The 18,607-nt window shown below is 42.3% G+C and overlaps 1 protein-coding gene and 2 non-coding genes across 3 annotated transcripts in view; 1 reads left to right on the top strand and 2 right to left on the bottom strand.

Moving 5' to 3' along the window:
• Positions 1–18,607, top strand: part of LOC139909750 (partitioning defective 3 homolog) — a 352,335-nt gene that overhangs the window by 26,987 nt on the left and 306,741 nt on the right. The window contains exon 2 of the mRNA XM_078291260.1: positions 12,908–13,009. Within this exon, the coding sequence (XP_078147386.1) occupies positions 12,908–13,009 (102 nt within the window). The remainder of the gene's footprint in view (positions 1–12,907; positions 13,010–18,607) is intronic.
• On the bottom strand, positions 7,492–7,563 carry trnaw-cca (transfer RNA tryptophan (anticodon CCA)). The gene has a single exon. It is a non-coding gene; the product is annotated as a tRNA-Trp (tRNA).
• trnaw-cca (transfer RNA tryptophan (anticodon CCA)) lies at positions 16,535–16,606 on the bottom strand. Its single transcript has one exon. It is a non-coding gene; the product is annotated as a tRNA-Trp (tRNA).

Here is an 18,607-nt window from a genome sequence, read left to right as displayed (position 1 = left end):
ATTACACAGTCGCTAGCCTGAATTTTGGTCATATTTGGTAATGTGTAGGTTGAGCGACAATGTACGCTTAAGTCTCAGATGCAGAGTGTCTATAGCTGGATTACCGACATAAAAATGCATCTCCATCATACACATTAAAATCAAATTTCTCTTTCCCTTGCAAAACACAGATTACATTGCACATCACCTCCTCCCGTGAAATTTTACACCCCAAAATTTGCCTGTAAACACCTCGTCTCACTTGTCGCCCATCCACAAATATTGTGACAATCCATTTTTCACAAGTAGGCCTATGCTACTATCCAGTCTGACTGCCACCTGTTGCCACTTGTGTGCACTTGATTGGACGTTTATTCTGGTTTACATAGTTGCTGTATGTGGATTGGAGACACATTGCATTTACACTTTGTTGTTCATTGGGGCGATGGGATCTTCAGTGCGTCTTGAGTGCATTTATACATGAATTTTACATGTTTTTTGCTCTTTATGCGCACAATCTGATCACCCAGGAACGCATTTCTAAGATACACTTCTCTTGAAAGGATTTCCTATAGCTTTTTTCAAACTGTTCATTAAATTTACAGCACACAATAAGTAGCACACAACTGTGTTTGCTCTGCATTTAGCCCCTGACCACCTCCTCCTCCACACACACACACACACACACACACACACACACACACAGAGAGACACACGAATCCTAGAAAACAGCCTGTGACCTCTCTGTCTTCCATCTGCAGCCTCTGAAAGTGCTGTGTGTGTCGTGACATCTCCACTGCGGGTTGTCTGTTCTCGGTGATTCACCCTGTGCACTGTGTTTCCCTTGGCTCATTTAGAGGTCCCATCTGGCAAGCATAACCTCCGCGCGTATGAAATAATAATCAAATGTGTGCCGAAATTGTGCTGACTGCTGACGCTGTAAGCGGACAAAAGGGTCTTGCGGCACTCAACCAGTTTTACTGTATAAGCAGGCTTCAACTTGCAGGGCCTATACTGGCGTTCAATGCCATTTTCATTTAGTGTAGTGGATGGCAGAAGTTGTTCCATTGGAAACTGGCGAGCCCAACCCATTATCTTTGCTTTGAGAGGTGAAATTTACAGAGGTTGATTCTGTTACCTAGTTTTGGTGGGGTTGATTTGAATATGGAAAGCATTTGGTAAACGGCAGGTCTCATTGTTCTCTTTTTGTCCTCCTGGGCGCATTTTTTATTTTTTTGTTTTTTGATTATATCTACACCTACATGACAGTTCTCTTGTATGGATATGATGAAAAGGACGCACTGGTGAATGAATAATTATGACTTTTTTAATGATAAACTACATCCATCTTGCACTTACCCTCACCCAAAAATTCATGTAGTCCACATCTCCGCCAAGCCTGGCTCTTGCTATCCCCAGGCCAAGGCTGAGAGGAAGGCCTGGACGTTTGAGACTAAATGCCGTTTCAGTAACCTGACACCTCCACCCTCTGTCTCCTCTGTAGGGTTTACTGTTAAGGGCTTGAAACTGTGGTAATGCTAATATGACACTTTATCAATAGACCAACTTTGTTCGGATTAGGCATACAAAGCGAAGACCATACGATGAAAGAAAGTATACCATAAGATGTACTACAATGGGAGGAGGGAGGGAGACGGGGAGGGGGTTAGGGGTTGTCTGTCTTATTCATGTTTTCATATCATAAAGATGTTACTGTTGTTCATGCCGACTGTGTGGTAAAAAATGTGAAAATACAAATAAAGTGTTAAAAAAAAAAAAAAGATGTACTACAAGCCAGGATGTTTTTTACATGTTAGCTCCTCGTGCCTGTTTTCTTGTGTAGCCTACCATGAGGTATGATCTTCTCTTCAGTGTACCCGGGTTGCTAAATCATGTATGTTGCTTTGCATTTCCCATGGTCCCAGGAGTTTTTGCTACTCAAGACAGGAAATGTGTGTGAGGTGTGTGTGTGTGCGTGTATGTGTGTGTGTAAAGCCCCCCCCCCCGCTGTTGCTAATGACCACTTGTCTCACAATGAGATAAAGTTGGCTAGCTGCCTAAACAAGCTACCTAGCCTAGCGGTCTAGATGGATTGCTAATAAACACGCTAATAAAACGTAGCTTTGAGATGCTAGCCAACACGCTATCTTTCAGTTAGCACAGACTTTGAGCTGTCTAATAGTTCGCGGGCTGGACCTAATTTCATTTCATTTTTACCCTTTGAATGTAAGATGTATATGTAAATTTACAGGACATTGTTGAAAAGTGTAAACATTAGCATGGCTGGTTTCCAGTGCTATGCACCTTATAAATGGAACTAATTACAAAGGAACATATTTGGGCTGTTTCTTATAGTTTGTCTCTGTATGTTGCCCGACTGTTGACTGTAACAAGTGAACTTACTTTACATAATACAAATTACATCATTAAAACATGAGCAACCAAGGCATTTTAGACTTCACAGATGCTCTCACACAGCAATGAACAGTTGTTGTTTTATGGGCTCCTATCAGTCTGTGTCCATGGCCCTTAATCACTGCCACATCCCGTCTGAAGGTTAACCTTTTAATTGGCTTAATGATGTATCATTATGGATCTACTCGATGAGGTCCTCATGTGATAATGTTCATTTTAATTCGTTTGTGAGACCTTCATCACAGCAGCAGCTCCTTCTCATGCTGAGCCATGAAGCGGTAGGCTAGACGTCTGGGAGGACACACACACACACACACACACGCACACACACACACACACACAGGCAAACACTGAGACCCGCTTTTTTATCCAGACCAGATGCTTAGCTTTCCACGTTGGACTTATCAGGAGGGGTGATATGTGCAGTTGTAGTTCTGCAGAAACAGGATTTAGGGACTACAAATCCCTTACTCAAGCAGATCACACAGCAGGGGAGCCGGCTGCAGATGTGTCTCGAGTTTATCCAAACACACAACTTATCCCAAACCAGAAAGCTTGGACAAATTAGATGTGCAGAGTGTGTGTGTGTGTGTGTGTGTGTGTGTGTGTGTGTGTGTGTGTTCAGCTGAAGTATGGCCGTCCCTTTGACTTATTGTGACAGTAGGATGTTTTCGATGGCTCTCTCCTTCTCTTCCCTCCAGCTATGTGACTCCAGTGAATTGACAGTAGTCTCCTTCCTGGCACAGTGTGTGTGTGTGTGTGTGTGTGTATGTGTGTGTGTATGGCAGATATTTGGAGGGTCTCCATGTCAAGGGGCTGTAGGATTTGGCTCGGCGCTTCACAGGCTGGCTTGTATTACCAGATTGATCCATCAGTGACCTACCTGGCACCAATTCTGCTGCTCTGCTATAGCGCACAGGGTGGGGAGGCCAAAATATATATACATATGTCTCTTTCTACTCTCTTCTATGTGCCTGCACTGCAAAAATATCCATCTTAACAAGTCATTTAATCAGTCTTTAAATCGTATGCTTCTTAAAACAAGTGAAAATAATAGTTTCACTTGTTTCCATTCCAAATTAGCAGTGGGAAGACCAATTCTTTCAACTAATGTGATTCTTTCAGGCTGTCAGACCGTAGTGAATCGATTCAGGACTGACTGATTCACCTTTGTCAAAATGACTGAACTGAACAAACCGTACAGTTTGGCACTTGTGCCATTAACTAATATGCTGTTTGGGTGTCAAGTAATGATGACAGTGAAAGATTGAAGAAGGAAGTATGAGAATTTTTTAGTTTGTTGCGACTGTGGTTGATGAGGCCCGTTTTGGTAGCCAGCCAACTCTGAAGTCACTGCCAAGGTAGGCAGATAATAGATGTCTTTGTCCTGAACACTCATGTGTGTTTCGCTTAGAACTGAATGGACAGCTACCAATTTGAAATGAGTTCAATTCAGTTCTGTTCACTTTAAAGTATTGCTCAGATAAACAATTGATGCGTGGAATGACTCCTTGCTAGTACAGATCAACTTGTTTTAAGAATGTAATTGAATGAAGTGTGTTTCATGATACTTAATGGAGTGATTTGCCTTGCTCTGCCTTGTTTCCAGATATTGACACTTGCTTCCAGGAAAGTTCCTGAAACAAGTACAAACTGCATTGGAAACAAATAGAATTATCTCACCTACCTTGGCAGAAGTTTCACTTGTTTTAAGAAAAAAGAAAATTTGAAATTTTGAAATGTCTTGTTAAGATGGACATTTGTTTTCAGTGTGACTGTTGTGTCTTCCATTTAAATACAGGGCAGAGGGCAGTTTAGTGTGTATTCAGGAAGCCTCGAGCCCAATATGATATGAACACACAACCTGGAGTCAGACATGTACTGTTGCACAACAACATGCTGTCTACAAGCAAATCTTTCCCCCCGGGAATGGCGACACTTATGAAACCTAATGTGGTCATTAAACACACAGACCCTCTCTCTCTCTCTCTCTCTCTCTCTCTCTCTCGCTCTCTCTCTCTCTCTCTGTCTCTCTCTGTCAGGGTGGAGTACATACATTTTTCTCTCAGAAACGATGTTGTAAACATTTATGCATGTTTGCGTGCTGCCCAGTGAGGGTGTCTGCAGGTCCTTACAATGTGTGAAAATGTGTTAAACTTAATTACCTTTCTAAGGCCTTGAAAGGTCTTCATAGCATTAAATCTTGCCTTTGAGTCTGAAATAAAGTTTCAGAAGTCTTAAAAACATACTTTTCTAGTAAAAAAAAAAAAAATCTCCCTGATTGCACAGACTCTGGTACTGCTACTGTTTTTACTCGTCAGGTATATTTTTGTGGTGAAACTGGCTTTAAACTTTATTTGAATTGGCATCAAAAACATATTAAAAACTCTTAAATCTAACTTTGAGAAACCTGTCACTCCGGGAATGCAGTAGGCGCGGTGTCAGAAGAGTTTGTGTGGACTTTTGGCACTGTAGGCTTTTGGTAAACTCAACACTCCAAGAAACACATAGTTTTGTGTTCTGCTGTGGGAGTGTGGGATTTAGCGAGTCTTTTTTTGTCTTGATGTTTCATTAAGAAGCATTTAAGTCAAAATTCCCTCTCTCTTCCTCTATTTCTCTAGGGTTCAAAGGCTGATTTACTGCAGCCCTCCTTTCGTTTTCCTCTTAAAACCTCCTCTACCTATCTCTTTCCAAAAAGAGGCACAGGGTATTATATATATCTAGACAATATGTGCAGTCTCAGCGTGTTTGAGCCATTGCTTGTGCATTGTTTGTCTGCTTTATGTCTGCTTAAGTATGTACTGTATGCAGGAGGTGCAGTACTGCTTGTATGCGTGTAGCGAGGTGTCGTGTTTCTCTCAGCGTTGTGCTCTGCAGGCAGGGACATCAATAATGCAGGGACCCTGGAGGTGACTTTGTCTCTGAGGAATACCAGTCTAAAGATACGACTTTCCTCAATATAGTTCCTCAACTCACTGCTATCTGACCACACACACACTCACTGTCACATGCACACTTTCCCCAGAGTTTGGGACCCAAGTAAGAGACCGGAATCCCGCTTAAAGGGGAATATTAATGATTTCCAACTTTGAAGCATATCCTGTGCCCTGAGGAATGTTCCATCTATTTTAGTGAGCTAAAATAAACTGGTAAATTAACTATTGTCTTCCATAGAGAAGAGTTTGTCCCGCCCGAGATGCATGACGTCACACCTAGCGGTTAGGTCGATTAGGGCTGATTGCAGCTTTTATAAACAACTGGTAAATGTCTCTTTTGCAGTGTCAGCTCCACATGGAAATTCTGACCGGGAGAAGTCAAGGCGTTCACCTCACCAGCGCTACTGGAATCCTTCATTTTCTGTGTTTATTTTTGTAATATGAAATTTCTGCAACCCATTAAGAAATCACACAAAACTGCAGTCCCTCTGACACGATTCTGGTGAATCTATTAGTAATCCTAGCTATGCGATCATAATAAGTCTTATGTGAGGCTTTTGTCTGTCTTTAGCAAGCGCACATTCTTCTACTAGTGTCCATATCATTTCTCAATAGGTTTGCAAAACACAAACATGCCAAAACTATAGCATGCAGTGCTATTGAGGGAGAGTAGTGCAGTTGTACGATTCATAGAGGTTTCAGATCCCACACACACACACACACACACACACACACACACACACACACACACACCTATAAGAAAACACAGGTTATACTACATAAGACCTTGCAGTAGCCTGCTACTGCCCTTTTTGTGTATTTGTTTTACTTTTACTTTCTCCTGATACCAGCGGTGAACTTTTTGACAAAGATAAGGAGTTAGGGAAGGGTGTGTGTGTGTGTGTGTGTGTGTGCAAAAGAGAAACAGAAAAAGTCGGTGACACTCGTGTTTACGGCTCGCAGGGGAGGATATACACACACACTCTCACACACACCCTATAAATCACAGGCCTTATTGCGCTGTAGAGCAACAAACTCTTAATAGTGGGAGGTTGAAAGGTGAACTACTGGGCTGAATCGGTAATTCATGGCCAATGGGAGGCCTGGACTCCCAGAGGTCAGAGTTCACAGCCTGGTGGTGTCTAAGCTCTGGTCAGTGAAAGTCTGGAGTCTGCGCTGTGTGATCTTTTCTGTAAATTACTTGGCAAACTTGAGTTGGGGTTTTTGTTAGATTTTGGGAGTCATCTGTTCATGTTCACTTTGTATTGTTCGAATACTTTAGGGACGCAGTACCAAAATGGACTGCAGAATGAGGTACGCAAACCATCTGTCTTAGATTGACACACTTAACTGCATAAAAACTGTAGGTTTGCTGCACACTTATAGACATCTCTCATAGACCAAATTGTCTCAATCATTTAGATTTTTTGTTTGTTAAATTGTACTCAGTTCTTCCATTTATTCCCAACGATCTGGAAATGTAAAAGGCATCACTTCATGAACTGGATATAGGTACTTGAATCACTATTGTGTTATGGCGATAGAGAGAAGCAAAACAGACATTTATTTATATGAAAATGCGATGGATTATTACTTTAAATAATTGCAACAAGTAGGTCTATAAGTGATCAAGTGTGCAGCAAACCTACAGTTCTCTGACTTGTTGCACTTTGCCAGTACCTGTAAGAGCACAGACTGACACTCACACCACGTCTTTAACAGAGACACGGTTATCAACACAGTATTGTTCTTTTCTGTGTGACTCTTTGTACAAACTGTATGCATGCCTATCGCATCACTCCCACTTTACTCAATTTACAGAGCAGACCCTGTTGATGCCATCTCAAGGCGATAATAGACAAGATCACATTTCATCCATGCCGTCTCTGTCCTGTGAGCCCTCGCTGCTTGCGGTTTGCCAAATTGCGTTCGCCTACTTGCTCTCTTTCTTTCGGGGATCATCTTCAAATTCTCCGCATTCTTCCAGACTAACGAATGCACTGACTAATGACAAGAGTGCGCCTGTGTTATCTGTGCATCTTTTTGTCTCCGTCGCTGATTTGTATGTCAGTCGATGGTATCTTCAAGCCGTTTTATCTAATGCGACTAATTCAAACTGCTGATAGTGAATGCATGGCAGCGATGGTTTTCTGAAAAGCTTTGACCCCGACGTGATTTGAACACGCAGCCTTCTGATCTGGAGTCAGACGCGCTACCGTTGCGCCACGAGGTCCTGCTCACTTTTGGACATCTGAGATGCCCATCTAGCCACTGATCTTCACTCCTGGGAAAAGCAGCATTTGTGAGAGGTCATGCGACGATCGTAAAACACACACAGGCACATGTTCTCTCTCTCTCTCTCTCTCTCTCTCTCTCTCTCTCTCTCTCACACACTCTGACACTCTCCTCCCTCCCTCCCTCCCTCCCTCCCCCGGCTTTCTCCAGGGCACCAGTCTTTGTGTGGTCTTCCACAGGAACAGGCAACCCACAATCCTGTACAAAGAGCCAGATAATGGGGTGAAGAGAGCTATTGTCTGGGCTTATGTCGCAAGTGTGTGCGTCTGTGTGTGCGAGAGGGAGAGAGAACAACCACCTCTGTGTTTCCCCTCACCTTCTACCAAGGATCAGATAAGCCGATACCTGATCAGAGCAGGGCGGCGGCGACGATGGCGCTGTGTCACTCACTGTATGAATGAATGAATGAATGAATGAAGGCCAGAAGCGACTAAACAGGCTACTGGGGCAAAAGGAACAACAGGAGAGTCTTGCTTATCTGCTCTTGCACTGGATGTTAAATTCATAGATCTGCAAACTGTAAACACCTTTTAACCTGTAAAGCTGATATATTTAGACTATTTTATATTTACTGTTTGAAATGTTCCCATTACCTTTCTGGCAATTCTGCTGTATTACACAGCGAGAAGAGGAAGGGGTGGCTTGTGACAAATATCATGAACCAGATTTGAACTCAGGACGAAGCAACAAAATGACATGCATCTTGAGCCACTGTCCCACCAGATCTTTTCTTTTTCTAGATGCCTCCTGTATACATGAAACGTTCTACTGTTGCCTTTGTTGCATTTTGATCCACAGCGGACGTGTAATCAGATCTGCGAAGCACGCTCTCCTCATTACGTTTTATTAGCAAGTCTGGCTCAGTTTGGATGCTGCAGCACCGCTGCTCAGTTTGCTACACGCTCGGTTCATTCGAATGAAACCCAACACGCATTCTTGCACTGTTGCGTTTGGCAACGGCACATGAAGAAGCTTCGAGCTGCTCCCACGGCTTACATTTCTGCTTTCCTGTGAAATATATGTAACTCCGTCCTGGGTAATGGGCTCTTGACTCAAGTGACAGTAATTTGAAAAAAAAAATTCCATGGTTATCCACTTGAAAATCAAATTGCTTCTCACCCTCTGAAAAATAGTTTTTGCAGATATAGGGCTGTCGTCTGATGGCAGCGATACGATACCCAGTACCTTTCACTGTGACCGAATGTTCATTATGTGGGTGGGCTATGGTCTGTGTTGTGACAGGGATACTTGTTCGGTGAAAAGGTTCTCAAGTACTTTGTGTGTTGCTCTCACATCTCACTCTCCATGTTTTTGAACCGCATGGTCCAGAATGTCAACTCTCAATCCAAGCTACACTTGCAGCTGTACTTGTCAGACATGTTTTGTTCCTGTGGTTCTGATCCCTATATAAATCAAGTAAGCCAATGCTGGCTCATTGTCTCTGCTGTCGTAAAGATTAATTATGGACAAAGATAAACTGAGGACATAAAGATGAAGACATAATGGTGGAGCGTTTTGTGGGCTGGGAAGGCTAAGCCCCAGAAACAAGGCTATAAGGGACTTGGTTGTACTTGAGCAACAGTTTGGCCATACTGAGTGAATCTGATCTGGGTTGTGTTTGTCTGTGATACATATGAAGTTTCCACTATGAAAAAGACAACAAGAACATATTGCGACTGTTAGTTAAACTATTGGCCGCAACCCTAGATGAGTTTTAGGCCCGTTTCTGGAGAAACCTCTCATGATAAGAGTTATCAGTATCTTCGTAAGCCTGGATCCTAGGATAATATGATCCATTACTGAAGCCCTTAGGGAACTCCTTTCGCTTGATCCACCCAGGGAGGGAGAGGTCAGGCTACAGTACAAAGCACTGCCTTGCATTTCATGGCAGATGCAGACCCAGGGTTTGAACTCAAGTCCTCCAGTTGAAGGCGGGTTGCTGTAACCACTAGCCCACCATGCCTCTATTTGTACGATGTACGTTCGAGAACCTATGCACTGAGAGAACTGTAGAGAATTAAATCCGGATACACACAATAAAAAACAAGACAAGTCCTTGACAAACCTGACCGTTCTTTAACAGGAAAAGCAATATTTGTGCAAGAGCCACCCTTGCATAAAACTGTTGGTTTAGTAGCAGAGATGATGGTGAGAAATTGAGCTGAGGTTGACTGTTGAGCGCGCTAACTCTGTATCAACTCGACCCCCTGTCCTCCCTACCAGCTGTTACCGTAGACTGATACAAATGGCTCCGTTACAATGGACTCCTTGTTGGAGGGGTGTGCTGTTTCTCTGTCTCTCTTCAGTGGATGTGTACTGCTTTCCGTACTGTAACCTCAGGGAGAATTTAAGTCAGCTCATATGAAACTGTGGATGTTCCTTCACTCATGCGCACTTTGCTCTGAAACTAATGTTAGTTATAAAGAATGTTAATAAAGAATGTCCATTTTAGAGAGCCTGTATATTAATCTGCATATTTAGTCCAAAGATCTTTGTGTGTGACAGAAATCTCTCAACAGGGTAAGATAGTATCACTTGATTCCAGTGCAACTTGTCAACTGTGTTGACAAAAGGCAGATCAAGAAAATCAAGAAGAATCAAGAAAATCCTTGAAACAGGCTGAATTGCATGGGAACAAGTGAGATTATCACACTCCACTGGAAAAGAAAGTAATGTTTTGTGACTGCATATGAGATTAAATGACTTAAATGAAAGTCATATAATTGCTCATATCCTCAACAGTTGTTCAACTGGTTTGGGTGAAAGATACTAGAAGTAGGCTAAACAGGGGATTTGACCCTTGGGTGTTTCTGTGAGCTGCAAGGCTATCGTGACCAGCTGTGTCTTCCTAGGGGGTCTCATTGGAAACACCTGCTAGTATCCACCGGATACAACACTTGCTAGTATCCACCGGAAAAACCTTTAGTCGTGTGTGTGTGTGTGTGTGTGTGTGTGTGTCAGTTAAGTCCTTGGTATTTACCCCAAAGTATTCAGTGATGACCCCAAAACACAAAATCCATCCCAATCCCAGAGTCAGTGATGAATTCCCCGCTAATGCTGCAATAAGGAGTCCTTGTACAGAGAATACTTACAGCGTTGCTTTTGGCTCGCTGCGGCCGAAGCTCCACTGATTCGCCGCTCTCGTCATCACTTGAACCCGAGTCAAATCTAAACGGCATTTGTCAAAGTCAAATGTTTCCCCTCATGTCTCCGAGATTAAGCTATCATCCGAGCATCTCTCAGAAACATATTCGTCGGCCATAATCCTGCTGAGGAACAAATCTTAGGCTGGATGAAGACCGTGCCAAACAGACGTGGAGTGTGTCAACATCTGAAGAGATTTGCTCTTCCCCCCGTTTCACGCTGAGGGTCAGTTTGTGGCCTGTAACGACTTCCAGATCCGATGAGGTTGCTCTCAGTCTTTCTCTCTCTGGGTTTTGAATCGGTTTTGTATTGGCATCGCTGTGTATTTTTGGCATTTTTTTCTTCCAGATCAGACCGCATGCAGGACCGCCATCCCAGTCAAACAAACATAAATTAGCGTTACCCACTTCTAATGTTTTAACTCAATTCATGAGAGAATTCATATTATGCATGTATTAACTAAGGCTTTCAGTAACGACTACAACATTGCATTCTTTCAAATAAAGTTACTGGTTCATTTCCTATTTAATGGCCATCTCATTATTATGAAATTACTAACATGGAAACTACGTAATCCTCTCTCTGCTTCCCATTTTTTGTCTTGTCTTTTGGGAACATACCTGATATACTGTCCATATTTTCCCTTCTAATAACCTCAGAAGGAAGGAAAATACCACACAATCATTCCCCTCATGATTTGGGCCATTTTGGCTGGTGAACCGCAGTGGAGTTCAGTACAACAGAGCCGTGCATGAAGGCATTCGACCACAGACCCAAAGACAGCTTGATTTGGAGGGAAAAAAGGATGGAAGGAGGGGAGTAGAGAGAGAGAGAGGGAGATACAGACAAAAGAGTGAAGAGATTCTTTCCTAACATGGCGATGGAGGAAGGAGAGAAGTCAATGAGCCTGAGTGGGTTTCTCTTTACCCTCCCCTCTGACTTGGGCCATGCTTCAGTGCTTGTGGGCTATGAGCTGGGCAAAGCCGTACTGTGAGGAGAAATGGGGGGAGGAGGGGGGCGAATGGAGGGAAGGCGACAATGGAGGGGATGAAGGGCTTTTACTTGTGATCAGCTTTTTATTGGTTTGATTTTACAGACACAAACGAGTATCAAATATCCATCAGATCTGTGTCAATATCCTGTATGTACAGTATGTACAAAATATCCAACATGCACACTATATATGAAGATGCTATACATATAGTATACATGACATTCTACTATTCAGAGTGTACAGGGACAGGTTTGGCGTATGAGTCTGCTGGTGCGATATTTGCGAAATAGGATGAGGTATGTCATCATACCATGCATATACACTGCATTGTACAACATATTTATATAACACCTTGCATACACTCAGTGATGCAGTAGTGAATAAAAACAACCACCAATATAAACAAAAATCAATTATATTTTCAGAAAAGCATTTATTTACTTGTGTTTTCTCCCCTCAAAAGACCATATCCTTATAAAGAAATACTACTTGTGTATTATGAGTTTGTGTCATAGAGATTTATGCCAGGCTAAAAAAATGGGGTTAACCTCCACTACATCCCTAAATACATTATATATGAATGCATGTAAAATAGGCATATGTACACACTTGCAAAAGAGAGAATGAAAGTTTGATGAACTGAAAGAGAGAGAGGAAAAGACTCGTATAACCGATAACAATGAAGTCTAATAATGAGACTGAATGAATTATGACACCTCCTGTCACACCTGTCTCACATCAACATTCATTTCCTTTTCTACCGCTGCATACCAATTGATGAGGAAATGTCTGAGCCAAATGCATATTTTGCATGTCATCCACCAGGGGATTACAATATTTCATAACAGCTACGTCATGATGCCAATTCATAACCATGTCAAAGCTGTGTCTGCCAGTTACAGGATCATTATAGATGAACTACATGGTGAATAGAGCAGCTGATTATTAAGGAGTTACAAGCTGCTAATTCCATTGGTCTGGCAATGCTAATATGTTATGGCTTTACTTACATAACTACGGCTGCAAATCCTAAGTCTATAAGGTGCAAATAACATTGATCTCATTACTGAGCTAATACACTCTCTCTCTCTCTCTCTCTCTCTCTCTCTCTCCCCCTCTCTCTCTCTCTCTCTCTCTCTCCCAGGATCCCAGCTATTGGGTCCAGGTCCATAGGTTGGAACATGGAGATGGAGGCATCCTGGACCTGGATGACGTGCTGTGTGACGTGGCGGATGATAAAGATAGGGTGAGTCTCAATGTGTGTGTGTGTGTGTGAGAGAGAGAGAGAGGGAGAGTGAAAGTGAGTAAAGAGAGAGAGAGAGTGGGGGAAAGAGAGAAAATAGTGTTGGAGAGTGTGTTTTCCCATGTTCATTTCTGCTTTAACAGACTCTTGGCAAACGCGAGGAGGCCAACGCCTTTTTTTGAGAACTTGTTTTTTTTTTTTTTTTTTTCAAAGGGACTTTTCCTCATGCTTTGTATGTTCTTCCAGCCAGTGTTGTTTGTCAGGGCATGATCATGACACAGTCCCATTGTCTTAATATTTCAACAGGGTTTTGAGCATTGGTTTCATATCATATTCCATCCTACAAGAACGCTACATTCTTAGGCCTTTCGCTCACTTATCCAGGTCGACTTACAATTATGGAGAAAGTAGAAGGTTAAGTGTCTGGAGATCATATTTGGGATCTCCTGTCATCCCTTTTTGTTTCCTCCAAAAAATGGTTTAGATAATGGGTGAACTCTGGTACTCCCAATCATAGGCTTTGTGCATAAGGCTTTGGATCTACTACAAAGGGCCCCATTGACATGTGCTCATGATTTCACCTGTCTGGTTTTACTGTCATACCATTACCAAGACATTACAGAGCAGTAAACTACTGGACGCTACTCCGTTCTTTCTTTAATCGTTCCCGCCTGTTGGCAGTTCTTCATAGCGCTCATAGTTGTGGGAGGTTGCAGGAGTAATGATGCACGGCCTCACTACATTACATTCTAGGTTCTTCTTTGATGTGTGTGTGTGAGTGTCTGTGAGTGTGCGTTCATATTTGCAAGAATGTGTGTCACAGGCAGCGTGATATCCCGCTATCAGCCTCACCCTCTAGACTGACTGTGAATGATTACCCACAATCCCGCTGTGTCCTTCCTGTGGGAGCAGTGCTGTGTGAGTGACTACACCTGAGTCACTGGCTAAAATGTTTTATCACTGGCTAAAATGTTTTATCATACACAGTGGGTTTTGCTGCATGATTAATTCAACATCATTGCTGCTAGCAAGGTATTGTAGTAGAAAAAAACATTGCTTAAAGTTTTTGGGAGATTGTCCCATTGGTCAACATAGTGTCTAACAAACAAATGATACACACGGATGATTTTGGTGTCTGTGTTCTTACAACATAACAGGTAAGTTGAGCAACGGGCCAATCCCTCAGCAAACTTGGTGTATTCCTTTAAATGATGATGAAACATGTGGGCTTGGTTTGCAAGCGTTATCTTTGATTCTTATCCTGTGTTGCCCGATTCCCTCGGGATATCTGGTGTCTGGGAACCGGTGCGGTGTTATGAAATCCCGAATGGTAGTATCCTTCACAGGAACACCATGTGCTGTGCGCCGCTCTCTCAGGTTGAATGACTAATACATTCTCCAGGTCTGACGTCTCAGGTTTGATGCAGTGCAATCGTCTGTCAATTTATGTCAACAATTGGTCCGCCTTACGGGGAAAGTAAGACGGATAGATGCTTATTGGCTTTGTGTGTGCATCTGTACATGCATGAGAGAGAGAGTGTGTGTGTGTGTGTGTGTGTGCGCCTTAAGGAGCCATAACGATTATGCACTCGGTGCCATGGTTACGTATCAGGTGGGATCAGTGGTGAGAGCAGCTGTTTTGCACCTGCTGTCTGAAACACTGCTGACAACCTTACGCTTTATCTCCTCCCTCCTATGGTTTCACCTCCTCTACTCTTTTCTCCTCTTTTCTCCTCTCCTCTCCTCTTTTCTCCTCTCCTCTCCTCTTCTCTCCTCATCCTTCCCCTTTTGTCCTTTTCACATCTGTCTTTATTCTCATCTAAGCCAGCAAAAAAACCCAAAAAAAAACACCTTTCACAGTCATAGCAACATGATAGAAAACTAGTCGGCAAATATATTTTCTTCTTTTCATCATCTTTCATCATCAACTCATCTTTCATCTGGCTGTGAGTACATGCACCCCCTGGCGGCCATCTGGGCTCATTACATTTATTATTGTCATTGTGCACTTATAGCACAAATGACTCACAAATGCATATGATGACATTTAGTGTAATAAACATGACACAATTTTAGTCTTCCTGTTTTGTTATGTAATGTGAATGTACAAGCACAAAACAGATTTTTTTTTTTTCCCCAAATGAAAAATCACTATAGTTTTCCCATAACATACCTATAGGGACTTATACTGACCTTATGGTACTTTATGGTATTTTTTTTTTATCTCCTATGGTATCACTATAATAATCCTATTGAATATTATATATAGTTAAGATTTTTATGTGATATTTGTATAGTCGTGTAATGTCCCTTTAAAGTTTATTCTAAAGTTCTAAATTTTATTATAAGATTACTATATACTGTGGTCTATACTGTGTGTCTGCATGACAGCACTATACTACCATGTGTCTTACTGTAGTGTGTAGAATGATGGCAGTGGCTATATGTGGGCTCCACTGTGCCACACCCTCAACAAAGGTCAATGTACTGTATATACACTGAGGGGCCAGACAGCCAGTCTGCCTGCAACATACACAGTGATACCATATAGTCTGACTTTGTAATACACAGTTATGTCTGGTGACAGTTGCTATAAATGCAGCAGTATAGGCTGCACAGCTCAACTATATGTGGGTTGGGGCTGATTTAAGGGCAGAGCTAACTTTACACCAGTGGCACAGCCCTAAGCTCTGTGTGTGTGTGTGTGTTTGTGTGTATACGCGGGTTTTTTCTCAGTGCGTGGGCGTGTGTTTCCTTGTGTGTGTATGTGAGTTCTAGTAGTAAATCCAGTCTGTCCAGTTCTCTCTATCAGCTACTGCTTTCCTCTCTGTTTCTATCCCTTGTCATCTACCAACAGACCAGAACACCAGCTGCCTGTTGAACGCAACACCGCTCTTATTGCTTTGAATGTGGCGGGTTAAACAGGCCTTGTTTGCTGTTAAGACTGGGAAACTGGACATGTGGACTCAGCCTGCTATTTAGACTGTACTGGGCCTGCTGGTCTTTTGTGACTTAAAACATATTTGGATTTTATTTGTGGTTTTACTTTGCTGTTTTTCATCTGACTTTGACTGTCTGGAGAAATATTCGTTTTTTATATTCAGTTTTATGTCAGTTTTGAAGTGCTGTATTGTATGTGTGTGAGTGTGTTGATTGGCCAACTTTTATGTCCCCTTGCGATTTGATTGGTTGGTTTGATTCTGCAATGTTTACTCAACATTGCAGATTTAAAATGCTGTCTGGCTGTGTTTTCATGATGAAAACATGTCATTAGCGAATCAGAGTTGTATCGAAAGTTCATGTTGTAACACTGCAACCGATAATCACATGTAATCACTTTGATCTCAATACAGTTGAGCCATGGGGTCCTTGTGAGGAGTTCTGCACAGTTTGCATCATGGGTTTAGTGTGATATGTCAACCCAATCTGTTATTGCTCTCACTTTTTCCTCATTCCCCATCCTCTGAGCTTCCCAAGCCTTCTCTCTCCTCTTGGCCTCTCCGCTCTTCTTCTTCTCTGGAAAAGCTTTGACCCCGACGTGATTTGAACACGCAGCCTTCTGATCTGGAGTCAGACGCGCTACCGTTGCGCCACGAGGTCCTGCCATCTGTGCCTTAGTTGACATCAGTCCCACGTAGCGGAAATATCTCAATTCCTCTCCCATCCTCTCTTCCCTCCTGCCTGCTTCCTTTAGAAACCGTATGCTCTCCAGACCGGACTGAATCACCCTGACACACGCACACACACACACACACACACACACACACACACACACACACACACACACACACACACACACCAGCTACAGGTCAAATACATACATTCTGGGTCAGTATTTTTGCTGGTAAAACATATAGGTTGATGAAGACCCATAACCAAAACTTGACAGTCTGTTCTTTTGCTTTAAATTACTTAAAATGTTTTGATATGAGATCTTCTTTTCAAACTAAAACTGCCAAAGGGTCCATTTTAAACCTCGTATTTTATTGAATCTGAAAAATTACAGCAGCAATGTATTGATTTCACCAGACTTTGTACATATATATATACATATATACATTTGAAAACATAAAAGGTCAAAATGAGCTGTTGGCAGTTCATTCTAGTGTTGAAATATCCAGTTCTGGAGGACGGCCTGATATGAAGCTGCAGTATGTATCTCTGGACTGTATCGATGCAGTCAGAGTTAATGCATGAACTTCTAGGGGGAAGCTGGCTAGTTGATAGCTCCAAGCCAAGGGTTCAAGGCTTGTATAGGCTTGTAGGTTGGTATTAATGCTGGTAAATTGCCAGAGTTAAGACCAATGTAATGGGATTTGCACACCTATATCTGTAAAGTTCAGGTTTGTAGAAGTCGTGTGTGTGTGTGCGCCCGTGTGCATGCTAAGGGAATTGAGAGAAATCCTGCTACTTTAGAGATATTGGGATAGAAAAAATCTGCTTTATCTCTTGTACACTGCCACAAACATCCATCTTACAAGTTATTTTGTCTCATTTTCAATCTTAAAAATCTTGCTTTGACAAATTCTGCCAGTGGGTTGAGATAATGCCATTTGTTTCCAATGCAGTTTCACTTGTTTCAGGAATTTCTAGATACAAGTGCATCTTGAAACAAGGCAGGATAAGGCACTCCACTAGTATCAAGAAAATGACTGTTGATTCATTTTGCATTGGAAACAAGTGAATCATCTCACCCCAAGGGCAGATTTTATCACTTACTTTGAGAAAAATCTGATTTTAAGACTAGATGAAATACTAGATGAAATGACTTGGTAAAAGAGATATTTTTGCAGTGTCGTGCTGTAATCAAGACAAATCCCTCAACACGCCAGACTAACCAGACTACTGGAGGCCTTGCGGAGTAATCCACTAACGCTGAATGAGCCAAATGCAGCCCATACGGTCACCATGGGAACCAGAGAGTAAAGCAACATAGGCCTGTAATTGGCGATGTCATGTTTGGATAAACACTTGATTCGATGCATAGCTGTAAGATGTATCCATGACTCCCTCCTAGATGTTGTTTGGTTTAATTCTGTCGCTTTGCCAGAGGAATGGCACAAAATATTAGAGCAAGACGAAAGAGGTAACTATGATATCCGGTCGGTGATCATTAGAAAGCAAACAACCACCATTATGAACAAAAATCAATTCAGAAAACACACAATTTATGTTGTTTTTCTTTAACAGAACTCTTCCTCATGTAACTTACGTCACTTTGACTTCTGTTTTAGTGCATCTGCCGTTGGGAGCACGTGGCCTGCCGAGCCGTTGGAATGTTAGGTGTGTGTGTGTGTGTGTATGTGTGTGTGTGTGCAGCCTGGCTCAGGTTCATCAGTGTGTCATCTCTGTATGATTCATACGCAATCATAGAGCTACATGCTGGAGCCTGTCAGTCTCTGCTCCACAGACCAACACAGTTCAGACTACTAGCATTTCATATGCATGGGTGATATGAGAGTCTCTGTACAGTCTATCTAGTGTTGTGTTTCCATTGGAATTGTATTGTTTTTTACACACTTTTTTGTGCTTTTAGAGAGAATTGGAGTGAAATTCTGATGGTTCGTTAGTGTCCCATTTGCTCAGCAGTTGCAGTCGTCT

This window comes from Centroberyx gerrardi, chromosome 22 (genome assembly GCF_048128805.1).
Source record: "Centroberyx gerrardi isolate f3 chromosome 22, fCenGer3.hap1.cur.20231027, whole genome shotgun sequence".
Lineage (NCBI taxonomy): Eukaryota > Metazoa > Chordata > Actinopteri > Beryciformes > Berycidae > Centroberyx > Centroberyx gerrardi.
This window is presented reverse-complemented; position numbering and strand designations above follow the sequence as displayed.